Source organism: Macrosteles quadrilineatus, unplaced genomic scaffold (assembly GCF_028750875.1).
Source record: "Macrosteles quadrilineatus isolate MER2022 unplaced genomic scaffold, UCM_ALF_1.0 Scaffold_3__2_contigs__length_128488019, whole genome shotgun sequence".
Classification (NCBI taxonomy): Eukaryota; Metazoa; Arthropoda; class Insecta; order Hemiptera; family Cicadellidae; genus Macrosteles; species Macrosteles quadrilineatus.
The window spans coordinates 103,212,278-103,232,164 of record NW_026542596.1 but is presented as its reverse complement, the minus strand read 5'-3'; the positions used below and the strand labels follow the sequence as shown (position 1 = coordinate 103,232,164).

At 35.2% G+C, this 19,887-nt stretch overlaps 1 protein-coding gene across 2 annotated transcripts in view; it reads right to left on the bottom strand.

The window, feature by feature from the left end:
• LOC128990965 (zinc finger protein rotund-like) overlaps positions 1–19,887 on the bottom strand; it is a 250,005-nt gene that overhangs the window by 89,575 nt on the left and 140,543 nt on the right. For both annotated transcript variants that reach the window (XM_054413649.1, XM_054413650.1), the window contains exon 4: positions 18,580–18,613. In XM_054413649.1, the coding sequence (XP_054269624.1) occupies positions 18,580–18,613 (34 nt within the window). The remainder of the gene's footprint in view (positions 1–18,579; positions 18,614–19,887) is intronic.

Below are 19,887 nucleotides of genomic sequence, written 5' to 3'. Positions count from 1 at the left end.
TTATATTCGTGGTATTAAATATAGTCAATATCAAAATGTCCACACGACCAGTAGAATATGCAACGTAATCTATTTCAATATTGATTCTTTAACAGCCGGTCCAACCATATACATCTGAGTAATCTGTCTTAAAGATTATTGCGAATTTATTTTAGAGAAACAGTTTATTAGTTTATTCAAAATTATAAAGCGGGGTTTTTGACTTTCAATCATAGATTTTTAAATAATTGCTAAGCGAATTTTCTACTTACTAAAATTGAAAGGGACTTCTAGCAGTAACATGAAAAATATCCGTATGGTCACGTGGTCACGTGGTGCAGTTAGTGCTGCCAACCTAAACGTGCCATCGCAGAAAATGGACACAAAAATTTATAGAAAAGCTTAACAAAAACACAGCACTAATAAAAACACACGTAAACAATAAACACACAGTATGAACACACATGTGGCGCATACAAGTAACAGACGCGTACTGAGCTGGAGTGGAGTCCAGCGAGAAATTAAAACGTAAACAGTATTAATAGAGATAAAAAAGAACAATGAAATACGGCGAGAGAAAAAGTAATTGACTAAAGCGATTGCTATTGGTCAGCGTCCGGCGTTTGTTTTTGTTGGAGCAGAGAGAAAAACCGAGAGAAAGAGGGAGGGGGTGGAATGAAAAGAGACAGAGGTTCGTTTGAAGTGTTTAGTGGTTCGGGATGAAAGTAAAGAGCCGAATTTGAGCGGTCCTTATAGCATTGATGAGGAATCCGACCTTCAATAGTAATGTGGTTGGTATCGTTGGACTCGGACTGGTAATTTCTGTGGGTAATAAAATGAATTAAAATTCAAAATTTTATTGGTATGTTATCATATTTGGAATGTGTGCAGTAATTTAAATTGGAAGTAATGACAGTAATCCAGCGGATGATAGTGAATAGGTTGGGTGTGAAGTAATGAGGTTCAAAATTATAGACGGTTATGGTTTTTTTTTAAGGAAATCAGCATGACACAATCATTCATTAGATTAGTCTAATTATAAGTCAACCTACCAACATTAAGGTTTTTATTACCACAACCCCTCCCACAATTATAAACGGTTTATAAATTGTCGATGTTAGCCTCCGAATCACTTTAGTTAATTAATTAATGGTTTAAATAGCTAAACTCTCAGGTTAACCTTGAAGAAGTAATACACTACTGCAGTTTCAGCCCTTAGGCAGTTTTTTCACGTATCAAAGGAAGTAAAAAGATTTCGTATTCGTATAAATGAAAACTTTTGACTTCCTTTACCTGAAGAAAGCCCCCGTCGTCTGAAACTGCAGTAGTGTATTACTACAGTACTCCAAGGTTAACCTGACAGTCAAGGAATTTACTCCTAATTATAAATTGTGAACGATTTAAGAATGCATAATCGTATTTCACAATTATTTAAAGTACCTTTCTTGGAGTTCTTGCAGTTTTCGGCCAGGTTAGGTTTTTTAAAAATATGATACTATTAAATTTTTACTGACTAACATAGCTGTAAAACAGTTATTTACTAATATCTGAGATCAAAGAAAACTGTTAATAAATGTCTTCAAAAATTTCTTAGACCCCTACAGCTAAACGTATGGTAAATCCATTTATATTTTGAAATGAAATCCGATTTAGAAAAATAATAAGTCAATCATATTTACTTCGATGTTCAATTTGCGTTTTATGCTACTGAACACACCAAACAACACTGGACCTATTGTGCCACCTTGCAGATGACGTGTTAGCGTTACTTCCACGGTTGTGAATCACACGTTCCAAGCCTTGAGACGTGCGGTCACTACAAAGGCCGCGTTCTATTTTCCAATATCAAGTCCGTTTCAATTACCCAGTTCTGCAACCAAGGCCTGAGTTACACGCACATTTAGATCCTTTAATGACAAGTGTTACACGTGTTACACTTACACATTTCATTAACTATTAACGACAAATTAGTAGTTAGTCGTAGTATTGAGAGGGATACTAAAATACTTCAAAAATGTCATGAAATAATAAGTGTATAAATGGCGTAGGGGTTTTTAATCGATTAAAATATGCCAACTGAAGCAATATGCCTGTTATACTCAATTAATGAACATTAGATTATTACCTAGATAATGTATCATGAGAAAGCTGTAAACAGCCTTACCCGCAAGCCATACCGTGTATATACTAGTTATCAGATTAATTCTAAAGGGTCATGTCCTACTACTTATCTCATACAAAGATTACCAACATAGTTTAAAAATTTTACTTCTATAAAAGTATTTCATATCATATTCTCACACATATACATATATGTAGCCATAAACCGGAAAGACAAAATGCTACCGGCGTTATTTCAAACAATTATTTTTAAATTTTATTCTTCCGCTTCCGCCGATACATAGGCCTACATACAACCACAGACAAAAAGAATTAAATATAGACAGTCAGCTGTGCTGAGATTACGATAGGTTCTGGCGCACACCACTGGGAGCACCATGTAGCTACGGCATACGCACTACGTAACTACACGGCGATCACAGCGGCTAGAACCTATGGTAACCACAACACGGCTGACAGTCTATTTTTAATTATTTTTGTCTATGATACAACACTCCTTACAAAACGTACCACCAACTCTTTTGCCGTACAATGTACAGGATTCTGTAACGAGTTCGAAACATCCGAATTACACCGCGTTAAATATAACCGCAATCAAATTACAGGTTTCCAACACGAATATTACTTTCCGGGAGCGAGCGATCGAAACGTCGCTCCGTCTATCAAGAGATAAACGCAGGCTGGAGCGACAATCGCGTGCGTACAAAGGGAGGACTATCGGCGGCCTTGCGACACGCGATGCATAGTGTGGAGTGCGCCTGCGCGGGCTACTGGGGGAACACTGCGCAGCGCAGCCCGGGGACACTGCGCAGGTAACGCTACTGAGCGAGCTGTACGCAAGCCGCTCCAAGCAACGCGCACGGCGAACCGGACACTTTTATCACGCATGCGCATAACAAATTCTTATCTCATAGTTTAAGCTTGTTTCCACCACTCGTAGCACCTTTTGGTAGTGTAGAACTGGTTTAAAAATATATAAAATAATATTACTACTAAGCGTTTGTATAGTCCTACTATAAGTCAATTTAAAACATAACCACAATCAACTGGCTTATTAAGGGAAACCTCGAAAAGTTAAACTACATGAGGGCACCTTTTGTCTTTAAGAGTTAGTACACAACCTGTAAATGTAACTAGTTACCAATTATTGAGTTTTGAGTTCCTAGTAGTCCTAAAAGAGTCCTTAATTTCGTCGCGAACTATATCTCGACTTTTGTTCTTATTAGCTATTAAACAAAAAATATTTGTTTAGTACGTTATTGATTAACATGACGATAAACTGGTCTCTTAACTTACACATGCAACATTTTGTAATATTATAGTTTGTTATAGGTACTATATTACCATGTAGATAACCCAGTAGGCTATCGCTCTATTGAATGATTTCGGAATATGATGTGGCTACTCCATAGATTGATTATACAGTACGTAAAACCTATTTAAACCATTAAAGACCAACAGGACCGGTACCTGCTGTTCAGCTTTGGTTACAACACTGTTGGCAACAGATTGAGAGATTTACTTTCGCTCCGGTTCGAACATCAGGTGTTTATGAATCATACTGGAGTGAGAGACCGGTCCCATAAATCGACACTAGCGTTTAGCCAGCGTCGGATTGAAATTTATCGGATGAGTCGCGGACTAGACTGGGTGAATGGAGCAGAACAAGCAAAGTTTCGTCGGCGGTCCGTTTGAAGCGTCTGCACCACTTTACTTTTTACCTAGGAGAAGCTGTTTGCAATTCATCTATTTCAACACGAGAGAGATGTATGCACTAAATATATGAGAAGTCGATCTGAAACTTTTTTTAATTGTGACCAAAAACTTATACTATTAAAGATAAACTTATTAAAATGCATTGATAAGTATTGAATAAATTTATGCTGAGGTAAAACAAGCCTATTATCTATTTTTAGGTAGCCTCGACGGTGGAGAAGACTAGTTCATGTATTCAATTGAAAGTAGAAATCTAAAGTCTCTTTGTGAGATAGTAACTTTACATATTCTATTTTGGCTATGTCAATGAAGAATAGTTGACTAAGACACATAATGCAGAAATGTTCACGTTTAGCTAATTTTATACTTATTCAACTTATTGAACAGTTTCGCTTTTACAAAGCAGAAGCGTTGACGACTTGCTAATGAGAGATCTTTACGATGTGAGAACTCATCAACATACAAACCACGCGTAGTTTAGCAAGAGCCCACCCGGCCTCAAACACGGGCGAGGCGACTTTAATGAATAATTAATAAATTAATTACTTTAATAGATTAAGAACACGTAGACCAATAATGATTAGCAATGAGTTATTAAGTGGCTACTGAATAAATTGTGTTATATGTATGGGTAATAGTGCTGAACGATGAACTCGACTAATAACGAGGAAAATAGAAGGGAATATTGAAGATGTTACGGAGCCTTGATAGAGTATAGTAAGAACTGTATACATAAAAAAAGAACTGTACTACTGTATACACAATTTTCTACTAAACCCCATCTTCGTCACATATCAGCTTAATATGTGTTGAGACAAGGAGAGCTATGTATAGGAAGAACCAAATTAAGCTAGGATGGATTGGGTTCAAATTTTAAAACAAATAAAAAATATGTTTTAATCATGGATATTTTTTCTGCTTTCTGTTTAACACAGGAATAGTTAAGTTTCTTAATGTATCACCTATTTATCATCACACGTGTAAAACTTTACAAAAATACCCTCTACAAACATAGTATGTACTGCGAAGTTTCAACCGTCCGTACAGAACGCGGTACTTCTCCCGCCAGAATCACCGCCACGGTCAGCTGACTAAATGTTACCAGATGATTCCCAGATAGAATCAGCTGATCACGATGCTTTATGGCCCATTGTCCGCGACTGATGAGTTATTGTAGACGTCTGTTTCACTAAAACCCCATGAGATTGCAATCGTGCCTTTGCTTATTCCGTCATCGCGTCGATGTTTTTGAGTATTTACAGAAATGACGGTAAAGTTGGGAGGTTTTGTTGTCAAGGTTTATGCTCCATTTCAGGTGTTTTAATGTGTTAAAGGACAATTGTAAGGTAATTCATTTATATTAATCAATTTTTTTAGGTTTAATTAACTTAAAAATAATAGCTGTTATTCGTTTATTGTTATCTGTTATTATAGTTATTCGGCCAGATCTCTGCCAGATATTAACTCTCTATTAATCTCTGGTATTAACCAGAAAAAAACACACACGACAATTAATAAATACACTTTTTAACAGATTACGCATAATATTCTAATTAGAAATATTTGACATTATTTGTAGTTGTAAAAAGTTGGACTTTGGTTTAACATATTTGCCGTCAACCTAACGTACCTTTGGCCTTTACTGTAAAGTGCTTGCTGCTTATTTCTACTTCATATAAAAAGATAATTTTTTTTATGCAGTATATTTATCTTTTATACACGCCTTCAATCCTAGTATTTATCAAATAAAATGCATAAAAATATTGCACGTCTTACAATACCTAACGAGATTAATACACCAGTAAACCACTATTTAGCGCACAGACATTAGTAACTGTCACTCCATTCTCTTGACCACTTATTACTTAGCATTAACTGTTCCTGTAGTTGTCTCATAGCTTAGTTGTAATAATATTTTGTTTAATTTAGTTTTATTTTTATATCAATTAAATTTTGTAATAGAGCTCGCCCGGCGCATGAGTCTTGTACGGCCTATGTGGGACTATTCTTTCGTATTTCTTACGTACATCTTAAGAAATGTTTAAAATAAAACAGATTATGATATGATTTGATTTGATTTTGACATTTAACAATTTCTCAACTGTCAAGTCCAACCTCCATTTACACAACCTTGTACAGGGTTCATATACATACGACAACCAGCGATATCCCTTGCATGATCTACATGTCCACAACCGTATATTACTGGACCAATTTCAGATAGAACAATTTTCACACTGGCAAGACCGGTAACGATGCCGTTTAAATCATCGAAGAAGTCTTATTACTGTCAAATCTCGAACCGACACCTGTCACATACTTCACCTGGCTTACACACTTGTTCCAATTGATCTGACCCGTTAATTAACTGAGAACCTGCACTCAGTAGCAACGTTTTGAAACTAAAATTTGAGAGGTTTTTGGAATAAATATGATTATAACTAGCAGTTACCCAACGCGCTGAACAACTATTATTTTACATGGTATTTTTTTCTTTACGATGAATAATGAAGGTGTATACCAAAAATAAAAATATAATATTTTACTTAATTTCTAGTGGATAAACAATGTTTTTTGTTTTTTCATTAGTTGTATATAAGTTTTTAGGCGTACCTACCACCATGTGAGCACGCAACATACAGCTGTCTGTTTGAAAAGCACGCATTTTCAAAATTTAAACCTCCGATAGTCAGGGATTGCCCTAGTGCTTTAGGTGATTGTGAAAGCAAGGGACAAAGGAGATTCCATTTGCTTAAATTCAGAGGGTAATTCGGATTAAATAATCATCATTGGTCAATAATGTACGCGACAAATGATCAACCAAAATTTAATAGTTCTTGAAATGTTTTGTGCTAATACATTATTGGCGTAATATATTGGTAATCTAATATAAAAATCAATTCATCCTCTTTTGCTCAGCCAAATGACAAAAGAACTTCGGGTCCCTCAAAAATTAAAAGTTTTTACCACGTTAAACAGTTCTGCGGTAAATCATTTGTTGTTCATCAAGATTTAGAGAATGGAAAATATTAAGAGACAAATACAACATCGCTTTGCATCGTTGTGTTTATCACCCAAATTGTTGATTGACGAAATGTTATACCATTATCTTATATATTAATCCATCATTACGAACTAATTATAATACATTGTTGAACACATTGTTGCACACTGTGTTGTACATTGTTGTACAAGTGTTACTGTATTTATAAAAGAGTGGGGGTGTTAGATACTTGCTCAGTGCATCTTTTAATTTAGGTTTATCTTTCTTATGTCACTTCACAATACAATGTGAATGAAATAAAGACCATAACTCTAATCAATTTGGAGTCTTATTCAACTCATAGCTCTTTACGATAACGTTAAAATTAAGGCACAAAAATGAGATTCAAATCTTCCTAAGCAGAGACAACGAGTTCAGAATCAATTTTTTCCTCTGTAGCTCAATATCCTTTGAAATAACTTTCCAACAAAGTTACACAATTAAGGAGTGACACTAGTATTGAATTATTCTCCCAAGTGGAGGTGTTTAGGGATAATCTAAGTAAAACTACGACGAAAAACTAATTTAAACTATGAAATAATCAAATGTATTTCTCATTAATGTTTTCATGACATGGAACAATATTGGACAACAAAACAGACAGCTGATAGTAAAAACAACATTCATATCATCTGTATGACTATTACAAATAAATAGAAAAGGCAGGCATTTTCAACAACTAGTGTATGCGGGATCATGATCATGAGGGACTTGCAAGTTCTGCTTGTAAATGTCATCAGAGCCGGCGGTAAATAATGACTCACTCTCGTCAGCTGTTCATACAAAGTGGGCCGAACTCGTAAAATGTCGCAAATAACGAGGGATTCTAATAAAGCAGTAATTCAAATAGGTTTGCCGCCATTTTGCTCCCGCGATTCTACGCCCACTGGCGGCAAACTTCTGTAACAGGTAACAGGTCCAGCGGCTGGGATTGTAAATAGACCAATTAGATTATTAATTGATCGGCGCGGGATGTAAATGTAAATCTACGTATCAGAAATGTAACTAAGGAATAACTCGGCATGTCTCGAGGCTTGATTGTTGTGAAAACAGATTTGACGGGTACTCAATTATGTAAGATAAAAGAGTGAACTTCAAGTACTTCAGATTTATAGTTATTTATAACTCGAAAAAAATTTAGAAAAATTTAGACTTTTAGAGAATAATTCAAGGATGGACCAATTTACAGCACACAGACGTTTCAATAAAACTTTCTATGTTACAAAAGCACATTAGTTCCAATATAAGTTCCAACTAGTATTCATAATTTGTGTTGTCTCCATTCATTAGAAGCAAACCAAACAGTAACGATTTCGACAAAAAATCATGTAAAATTAATTTTAATCAAAACGACTGTTGTTAAACACTATTTACATGATAAACGCCTAAATATCACCCTTAAACCATCCTCGCCGACAACGTAATTCATTTGCCCACAAAGCCTTACCATCATTATTTTCATATAATAATCTCGCAAACCGTTTCGCTATCGCAAAAAACTCAGGATCTAATCTGCAAGTCAAAGTGTGCGGGGGCATTAACAGAACTCCCGATAATCGGGAAGGTCATAAGTTTCCTACCTGTTTAAATATTTATAATGGCTTAATATACTCGCATTAACGGCAATTTGTTCCTTAAAGGCGACACTTCCGTCGGTAAATTAGATTCCAAAGACCGCTAATACTCGGGGTAACAATTAACGGCTGCGAAAGTACGAAATCGAAGGAAGCCGTGATGTTCTCCGTAAATCAAAATAACTCGATATTAATGCTCCATAATCGGCCGTTGCCGCCTGTACGCGTTATAATGGCTTCATCTAAGATGGGATCTGGGACGTCCATCCGCCGGGAGGACGGGGAATGGAGTTGGAGGCGGTGGAGGAAGAGGAGGCTGAGGAAAAAACTTTAAAGATAACGTTGCTGACCATAGAGACAACTGTGCTTTGGTGAAAATAACAAATCGACCATAGATGCAACGTATATAGTTTTATTGTTTCATATTGTAATCATCCAACATACTTTGATGGAAAACAATCTTAAAAGAATATCCGTTGGAAACGAGTAAAACAATCAAGTTATATTACAAAGATAGACTTTTTGGCAAACTCGTTGATTCTTAAAACCAATACAAATACTTAATACAGTATAGACAATTGGTTCTAATATGTTCACAGAGGTCTGAATAAGGAATTCTTATTTCATAAAACACAGATCTTAGAAATCTAATATAATTAAAATGTTTAACTATTCGTAATGGTGTGATATGTATATCCACCATCCAAGGACTTGTTGGAGTTTGTCATATGAAAAAGGAATCTTTTGAATATGCTATTAAATATTTGTTGTAATAACTCTATGATCTACTAGTACCATCTAAAGCTTGACATACCGCCTACCATACCTTGTACTTAATCCGATGTGCATCAATAATTTAAATTTGCATCATACAATCCACTACTGATGTTTCAATGCTAGTCTAGTTAGAGCCGGAGTAGAAAACAGAAAAAGGCAAGAGGACAGGTGCTTGGAGATTAACAATGCGGCAAACCAGTTATTTGCTATTGTCGGGTCTGGTACTACAGGAGGAGGCGGCGCGACCAAAGGCTGCGTAATTTGATATTGAAATAGTGGCTTGTGTAGTCCATCATCAGCCAACCTTACTAGACGGCGGGTGGGCTACTGGGTCTGGACCTCTGGGAACTAAATAGGTCCTTCTACTGTGGTTTGTAGACATCATCTGGGTACTAGATGGGTCTTACTAGGCTATAAAAACATCCAGAGAATCAGATGATCCTCTCTGAGTTGTCTGAACCTCTTCTGGGAACAAGATGGCTCTCTACTAGGATGTCTGAACCTCTTCTGGGAACTAGATGGCTCTCTACTAGGATGTCAGAACCTCTTCTGGGAACTAGATGGGTCCTCTACTAGGATGTCTGGACCTCTTCTGGGAACTAGATGGGTCCTCTACTAGGATGTCTGGACCTCTTCTGGGAACTAGATGGGTCCTCTACTAGGATGTCTGGACCTCTTCTGGGAACTAGATGGGTCCTCTACTAGGATGTCTGGACCTCTTCTGGGAACTAGATGGGTCCTCTACTAGGATGTCTGGACCTCTTCTGGGAACTAGATGGGTCCTCTACTAGGATGTCTGGACCTCTTCTGGGAACTAGATGGGTCCTCTACTAGGATGTCTGGACCTCTTCTGGTAACTAGATGGGTCCTCTACTAGGATGTCTGGACCTCTTCTGGGAACTAGATGGGTCCTCTACTAGGATGTCTGGACCACTTCTGGGAACTAGATGGGTCCTCTACTAGGATGTCTGGACCTCTTCTGGGAACTAGATGGGTCCTCTACTAGGATGTCTGGACCACTTCTGGGAACTAGATGGGTCCTCTACTAGGATGTCTGGACCTCTTCTGGGAACTAGATGGGTCCTCTACTAGGATGTCTGGACCTCTTCTGGGAACTAGATGGGTCCTCTACTAGGATGTCTGGACCACTTCTGGGAACTAGATGGGTCCTCTACTAGGATGTGTGGACCTCTTCTGGGAACTAGATGGGTCCTCTACTAGGATGTCTGGACCACTTCTGGGAACTAGATGGGTCTCTCTAATATACTTTATGAACCTCCTCTGGGAACTAGATGGGCCTCTCTGCTATGCTGTTTGAACCTATTCTGGGAACTAGATGGCTCTTATAATAATCTACGTGTTTGATGGCAAATGTTATCAATATGGGAATTATGTTATTAACATGCATAATACATTACATTGGTTTTGTTTGTAAAACTGTTTTAATTTGAAATAGTTTTAAATTTTACATTATACTTCTCTTGTTTGTTTAATACCTCGATTTATTTTCAGTAAACTTCAAGATGTAAATTTCATGATTGTTGTTTTTATTACATTGAATGTTTTCCTTTGAAACACGTGTTCTTAAAAAAAACAACAACAACAACAACAACAATGGATGAATTTTTGTAGAGAAGGGCTGATGTTTGCGAGGGAAATTTTTTTATTTAAAGCAAATCGAGAAAGAATTAAGATATAAGAAAATAATACCCCCGCCGCAGCAAACCTGCAGACTAAGCGAATTTCCATTTGACTGAACATATTTGGTCACACAACATTTGTTTATAAGATGATTTTTCACATTAAAACTGCAAGAAAAATCGTTGTCTTTATATGTGTAAACTAGCTGATCTGAATTGTACACAGTTTTAACTGACTACTGGATTCCCGTACGTAGGACGGGCTAACACCTCGTTCTTGATTTAAATAGAATTAGTTTAACAAGTACTTAGGTTTGCTGCATCAGGGAGGGTAAAACTGTTTTTTTTTTTTTTTTGTAAAATGTGAATAGTTAGTAAGAAATAAAAACATTTTCCAAATTTGATCAAAATATGTTCACAAACAAGCAAACTAGAACAGTTTACTTATTCTCCATAAGAATAACATGGGAATTTGAAATTTAAAATTTTTTGGAATTAGGCGCATAATAACGCTTCAATATACTAAATTATTTGTTTTTTTAAGCTCTACAAAATGTTTTGGAAAGAAATTGCTAAATTTTATGTTTTTTGGGTCAAAAATGGGAAAAACCTATTTTTACCCCATAAAACCCCCGTAAACCCCCGTTCCCATGGTCCGATCATGCTGGATCGCGAACTCGTTCAAATAAACGTAGGTTTACACGTTTGTACCAAATTTCATCAAAATCGGATCATTTTTGCTCGAGTTATCGTGCTGACGGACACATATATATATATATATATATATATATATATATATATATATATATATAAATATATAAATATATATATATATATATATATATATATATGAATTTGAACGGATGGTGTTTTTGGCCTCTAGGGACCTCAAAACGAAAAAAAAATCGGTCCCGCGTCCAGGTCTTACCATGAGTACTACGGTAATAGCTTATTCCCTATATGGGAAATTCGCTAAAATGAGAGAAAGACTTCCGAACACTTATTTTGTTTGTTGTTACCCAATATTATTGCGTTGCTATGGTAATAGTCAGCTTGATTTAATTAAGCAATTGCATACGCCTTTTAAAAGTTTAAAACACCTTAAGAGGTGTTTCATCGATAACTTTCGTTCATATGCTTTTTATATCTCTCTAAGCAAGTTTCTGACAGTGTATGTGAAGGCCAATTTAATGTATCATAATACAAACTAGGTTTTATGAAAATTACTTAAAGAGTTCTATCTACAAACAAACCATTGTGAAATGTAATAGTGAGCTTTATATTGTACGATTTATATCTAATATTACGAGGAAAATAAGGGAATCAATAAGAAGCACCTCCTAGCTTGCACATTTTATATCGCACATAAACTGAGCGTTGCTAGGCAACCATTGTTAAATACTTCGTAACGTTTTAATGGATTTCTCCGCGAACCCAATGTAAGAAAACTCGAGAAGAAATCCTCAATATATCGGATATATTACGGATATGAGAGAGGGATTTAGAATATAAATATCTTCTTATTGCTGGGATTTTGTTTTAAAATGTTGATACTTTAGGATACCTATTTTGAAATTAGGTTTGTATGAGAAAGACGAGAGTATACAACCATGTTCATCATATATATTTAAAAAACTTTTGCAAAGCTGAGTTAAAGCTATCCTGACCATACTACTGGACCAAATTACACGTGAGTTGTACAAAAAGAAAGGTCATCGGTCCTATATGTGCAGGTGTTATTTGTATTTTGAAAATATTTTTGTTAATTCGGTCAAAGATTTAAATTAAACTTTTCTTATGGAGATTTAACATGGGCTAATTCTATGTATTAATTGACAAGCAGGTTTCTTGAAAACCTTTTTTCTTACCTACTGTGCATCGCAGGGAAAATCTAGGCATACTGTTAGAACGATATTTACCTGTAGATGTGCAGAATCCCTTTACAGTATAAAATAAAATAGGAAAAAAATAAGCACAACAAATTAATAAAAAATAAAAAAAGATTTTACATGGGCCTTATGGGTTGCCATGCTGGTGACGAAATAACAACAAAATATAAACAGAAAATCAAAACAAATTAAAGAAATTCCTATCACATGTTCTATTTACAGCAACCTCACGTTTGCGCAATAAATACTTTTGGTCGAGTTTTCTACCACAGGGCTAGCTCAAGTATAAAACTAAAACAAAAGTGTAGTGTAGGATATTCCTTTCCAATATGCTTACAGTTACAATATAAAATACAATAATATTCATGGGTGAAAATGCTATAATTAGCTGCCTAGGTATTACAACTAAAATATAAAGAGGACAAAAATACAAATTGATTGATACAAATAAATTGTTTCGTTTAAATGATTTTCAGTTAACCTAATCAAAACCCAAGATACAAAGTTTTTCTACTTCAAACTTTATAAAACCTAATTATTGATTTCAATTGTAAGTAGGTTAAAGACAGCAAACTCGTTTAAACATATTGTGTGTTTACGTTATCGTGGTATGTGTATAAAGACAGCCAAGTTATATAAAAAGGACTAAGTTGTGTTATTATAAATAGATGAGACTAAATAGATGACTTTGTAAAGCTTGAGCTGGGATCCTAATGAAGGAATCATGGAGCCAATAACAATAATAGTGTGGCTTCTGTTTCTTTTTTGTTTTTGGCAAAGAATGGTATCCTCGCTCATTCTGTTCTGTTTCCTGGACTCATTGTCCAACAAAATTTACAAAAAAAATGTCATTGACGTAGGAAAAAAACAGCTTATCCTCCGAGCCACAAAAAAACGAAATTATTACAGAGTTACATCATATTGTTGATTGGCAGGATATGAACGTAGATCCTTAGGAAATAAGTACAGCACTCTGACTATTAACCCAACTTTAGACTTAGCATCCCATCAAAATGTTGGGTGGATTTTACTCCGGATATCTAACCACTAAATAAGTCATAGATAATAAAATCTACGCTGTAAAATTATCATTTTGATTTCATAATATCACTGATCATAATAATTGCTACACTGTATTCTCACAGAACCACCTTACAAACTTCAACTATATAACTAGTTCCAACCCCGATGCAAGAACTTGGTAACGTTTAAGTGTGAAATTCGTGCAGTAGTCTGAAGTGAGAATGTGGGGCCTGCTGCTGACTTGAAAGGTGATTGACAACTATATCGCGGTAGTAGTACATCATACCGAGTTTATAAATAGTGCTGTCAGAGGAGTACAAGGTAATTGGTAGATAATGGCTACCGACCGCACTGGCCATTAGATCATGCGGGGTCGAAGAGGCTATCCTTCATGTGGACGCGTGGCCAGTATAAATGGCACTGTAAATGGCTATGTTAATGGCTATGTTAATGTCAATGCAATTGTCACTGTTCATGGTAATCGACTTTACGTAAATAGGGTGGTTTGCAAAGTTAATTTCTTATAAGGCAGTGTTATTGATAATATTAATTAGCAATGGGTCTTTTACAGCTATTGCAGTAAATATCATACTAAATGGAAAGGCCAACGTAAGGTTTAACTATGTATGAACTCCCTCATAGTAACATATGCAATAGTGCCACAAATGGAGTAAAGTGTTGTAAGTAAAATTTAAAAAGAATTAATTAGAGCGATTTTTAACGAAGATGTGTCACAAAACATTTAAATCAAAGTTACCAGCGATTGGTGTACATTTGTTGACTTGTGAACCCTGAAAATTGGGGGTTTCCATTTTTACTCTTGTTGTGTCAAAAGTTGTTAGTTTTTTGTTATAATTGCTTCACATTTCAATTATATATTTATGCAGACGACTTTACATGCTTATAAAGTTGTTATTCAACCTTAGTCAACCGCTCACACCGTGGGAGTCAGCTGTGATGGTGCCGGGAATTCATAAAAACGTTTGTCAATAAACATAGATTCAATGAAGGAAAATCACTTATAAGATGGGGATTTTTTAACGCAATCCTCAAACTTAATTGAACCACAGTGTTAGATTGATAACAATTACCGAAATCTGCTTCCCTGCGATCTGCCTTCAAATTACTAACGTTGACTTGGGTCAATTTGAATTTATAAAGCTATAAATCAGCCACTTACGCGCTGGAGATGGTCTGATATATTTCAGTGAATATTATTGGTGAGATCTTGTTGATATGAAGGTAATAGGCAGGCAGGCAGCGCGTTGTCCGAGTGTGTTATTACTTTGATGAATGGCCGATCCTGTTGCTGCGATCGTAGCAAATAATTTTAAAAGGTCTAAAAGGTCTAATTTAGGACAAACTGCTCATTTCGGTACGCAAAGTGTGTTATTTCGGAATGGTGTTTAGGAAGGTATGCCGGGATAATTTTGGAACGTCGTTCGATACGTAAACGTTTTCGTGTGGAAATTAAACATTGCGTTGATAATGTTGTTCATTTGTGTTAAACATGTCTAGCAAATGTTTAAACATTCCTAGATTTATAATATTACTATAAACAAATATTGCAATCTGAAAAACGATTGTTAGAAGTAATTTCGAGCCTGGTATTCGTATAGTCAATCTATTATATCGGACTTTTAGTACTGTAGTAACAGTGACGTAGCCAGGATTTCAAAATAGGGGGGGTCGACCGACCGTGGGTCTGGGGGGTATTCCATACCCCCAGGTAAAAGGGGGGTCCGAGAAAAAATTTAAAAATATAGGCCCTAAAACGGTATTTTTTAGCTCTCTTGGCATTGAAAGTAACCAACCCCAACGTCAATACAGTATGATTGTATAACTTTACATTTAATTTAACAAAAAAATATTATGTTTAAGACCAGAAGGGGGGGGGGTCCGGACCCCCAGGACCCCCCCCTGGCTGCGTCACTGGTGGTAACTTAAAACTTATCGAAATTAACATATAGTGACGTTTATCTCATCAGAAAAATCAAAGTATAAATTAGCTTATAATGTCTTACAGTTTACCTATCTGAAATCTTAACCATCAGCTGATCTTCAAACTAATCATGACCACAAGTTAATTACGTCAACTTCCAAACAGCTGATTAACTGACCAAGAAACAGCTGACTGCGTCACGAGGGCGACTACAGTATAACAAATGGTCCCTTTCGGGCTCCCGCTCAACAGGTATTCTAATGGTCGCCAATGGGGCTTCTAATGAGACTTCTAATGGCAGCGTCCCAATATTTTCGTTCCTCGATCAATATTAATTACAACACAGCTTCATTGAATAAGCGGCCACGACCAGTCGCCGTCTTGGCGTGAAGATCGGTCAAATTTGACAGGTGGGAAGACCGGTGTATGATAAATAGTTACTACTTTCTACATACAACAAGAGCTTCACTGCTTAAAATACCTGTTCATGTAAGTAAACTAAATGCACATATACAGTTTGTTAATTGTAAAATATTCTTAACAGAACATAGACAAATTATTAAAATCAGTTTTGTACTATGCCGACACATTATAGTGCGTATTTCAAGGTTACACTGAAGAATAGATGAGATTATGAGGATGTGATAATAGATATGTCACAGACTCACATCAGCTGGCTCTTAAGCATGGCCAGTTAAACACCTTACCATTTAATTGATACCCATTGACTCCAGTCATTTCCGCCTTAATAAGATGTGACGGCATTACCCAAATATAATTCAAACAATCAACTAGAAGTCTATATATAAGCCCAAAGTACCCATGAACCTTTGAGAAAACTATAAACCCCATAAACCATATACTTAAAATGTTCGTCATGACGAGAAACCTTGCGCAAATCTATCCATTATTCCATAAATTGCCCTTTAAGGTTGTAATTCCTTTCTAAAGGGAACTTTTCATATACCTAATGTAAAAAATAACTCAGCTGTACTTATTTGTTAGTTATTGTTTCAATTTATTACCTTATTTAAATCAGGTGTGATTATTTGTTTTTATTCCTGTATTCTGTTTTGTTATTTCAGCTTAATTTAAACAATCAATAGTTTTGTCAAACAGGGGGAGGCCCGTCGGTAACAGCTAGTATAACATAATATCAGCATCAATAGCAGCAGTAACATACAGAATAGATATCAAAACAGATAACTACAACAAATATAGTTACAGATGACATTATAACAGAATCAGTAGTTGCAGTGTAAAATTATAACAGCATTATACTGAATTAGTTGCAGTATCAGTATCGCAGCCCGGAAGCAGTCAGGTGTAGATACGGAAGCTGAGCTATTATCTGATTAATTATCTTAAAATATGTTAATGTTAGCTTATTTACACAGCAGTGCCGGGGGCCGGACGTAGCTGGCCACTGTTGGACCTGTCTACACTCTAGCAAAGAAGTATACAAAAAACTGTTCAAACTGTATTGGGATAAATCTTTGTGTCGCTTCATCTTACAGTATAACCTTGATAACAAGAGTCTCATGGGGATTGTAAAACAAGACTTGTTATCAAGGTTTGTAATAACATGTGATTAGGGGTAAAATAATAAGGGGATTAGAAAATTACACGTGTTATCTAGGGCTACTTGTTATCGAGGGTCTTCTTATCAAGGTTCCACTATATAGTATTCGGATATAGTGATCGGATGCTAAACTCTAATTACATACAACTGTAAACAACAATTTTTTTGTTTGGAGTCTCAATCTGTGCGTTACTATTCAAAATTCGTTTCAAATGGATTTCATGCCCATGCACGCTTGAAAGTTGGTAGATTTTTAAATAGATTTTTTACTAATGATTCCTGTGTGTAGTTTGTAGTATAGTTATTTCGAAACACAACTCAAAATTACAATGATTAATTGAATAATTTATTACTATCATAATTATGATTTATCATAATTATGAAAGAGCACATTCGAAGCGGTATAACAATCAAATTTACAAAAAGGGATACACTACGCTTTTCAACAATAACGTACAACAATTTGTAAATCAATTTTCATCTTGTTGAAATAATTGTTACTGTATCGGTGATTTTGGTGTTTTTACTAAATGTAATGGAGTTGAACGCACAATTTGTAGATTAGTCCCCAGTCCATCGCTACAGTCTGCGCGCTCAAACTGGAAAAACTACTTTTGAGTGACAATTTTCACTCGGTTACGTCATCAGTCGACACACGAAGGCGAGTGTCAAGGCATTAGACAATGACAGACAAAAATGTGAAATCATGAAATCACCTGTTGTAAAAGAATGTGATTCAGTCTTCAAAAAAAATAAAATAAAAAATGAAAATACAACACAAAGTGTAATATTAATTCATATTTACAGATCGAGATTGTACTCTGTAATTATTTTATTTTTTTATTTTACGAACATATTTGTATTAATTGAATACAGAATATAGTCACTGAACAATTACCTTGGTAAATGATACAAAAATGTGTGTACGGAGAATGATTGAGGTTGAAGTCAACCTTACTTAGTTTTATATTTTTTTCGATATATTATTCAACTTCCGATACACTGTCCGATACACTGTTCAATATATTGTAATATTGCAACATATTGTAACCTAACCAAGTACGGTACATTATTCAACTTCACTCTATTTTCATACGGACTAAACCTGTTTAACAGAAAACAATATGGCAAGTAACTTATTATTAACACTTACTTATTCCCTATAGTAGTAAAAAAAAAAAAAAAAAAATAGTAGTTAAAAGCTAATCTTTAATAGTTACTAATATTCAGAAGGATTCTCAGTGTTCATGCATTGTATCATACTAAGTAGTCTAAGCCTACCTTTACCCTTACCATGGTTCGTTTGTTGGTCCGTCGACATCTTCGCCTGCAAAGAAACAAAAGTAGATTGTTATAAACATTTGTAAATGATCTATCATTCAGTAACTCTTAGTAAATACATTGTTGTGGACGTAGTTGCAATAGGTAATGGCAAAAACTTCAAAATAATACTTTACAGGTTGGTGTTATGTTATAATACAATAAAATAGTCTTATAGTAGTTTACGCAACGATTGCGTAAAGATAGTGTTAACGAAACAGGTAGAAAATTTAAGGTACGAGCCTTGGCGAGTGCCTTAAAAACTTCTACGAGTGTCGGTAACACTGTTTACGCGAGTTGCGTACACTACTTTACTTACGACGGGTTTTAATTACTAAACATCACTACTCATAACTTCTAAGAAAGGTTATGTTTTGGTTTATAATTATAATTGCCACTGACAGTGATGCAACGAAACATTACAACAAACACTAATTGCACCACACAACAATTAAATTGGCTTAAACAGGTGATTAGTTGAAGTTCGAATCATTAAATTTTACTTCTCCCTCAATCCTTGAACCTCATTGGTCCGTCACCCGTGTTGTTTTGAGTAAAACCATTGTAAAACTATGCTGTTATGAAAGTAAACAATGCTGTTATGTATAACCTTTCAATTCTAAGAAGTGAACTGATACGGCTACTTTAAAAATGTCGTTGGTAAATTATTTTTAGTTTTAGATAGTCTTACACTTATAATGCGGTATGTCAATTTACAGTATTCTCCCAATTTCCGACATAGCTTGATGATAATTGGTGTAGGGTGACCAGTCGAAATCGACCACCATTGCAACATCTGTTCATACATTATTACTGTCTAATAAAGGTTTTCTGGTACGAGTGTAAATGTATCAAATAGTATTGAAAACGTACTGCAATATATCCGGATAGCTAATACTGTAGCAACAACCTTGGAACACAATTGATTTGACAGATTTGACTAAGTACAGACAGCTTATAAAACAAAAGTGAATAAATTGAAAAGTCGTATTGCCAATCACGTTGCTTATAATGTGTATTCATGACTTAATAAAGGAGTACAATACGTACAATTTTAAATACAGGAATGATCGTAAGGATATTATATTATTATGATTATTAAAAAAATAAATACAATACTCAGAATTAGAAACTAAATTATAGAAAATAGAAACTAAATAAATTCAACAAAAATACGCACTTTATAAGTTGAAAAATGTCACTGCTATTACATAATTTTTTATATACTTTAACATTTGATCACTTGTAAACTCTCCTAAACCTACTCCTACTATGTCCACA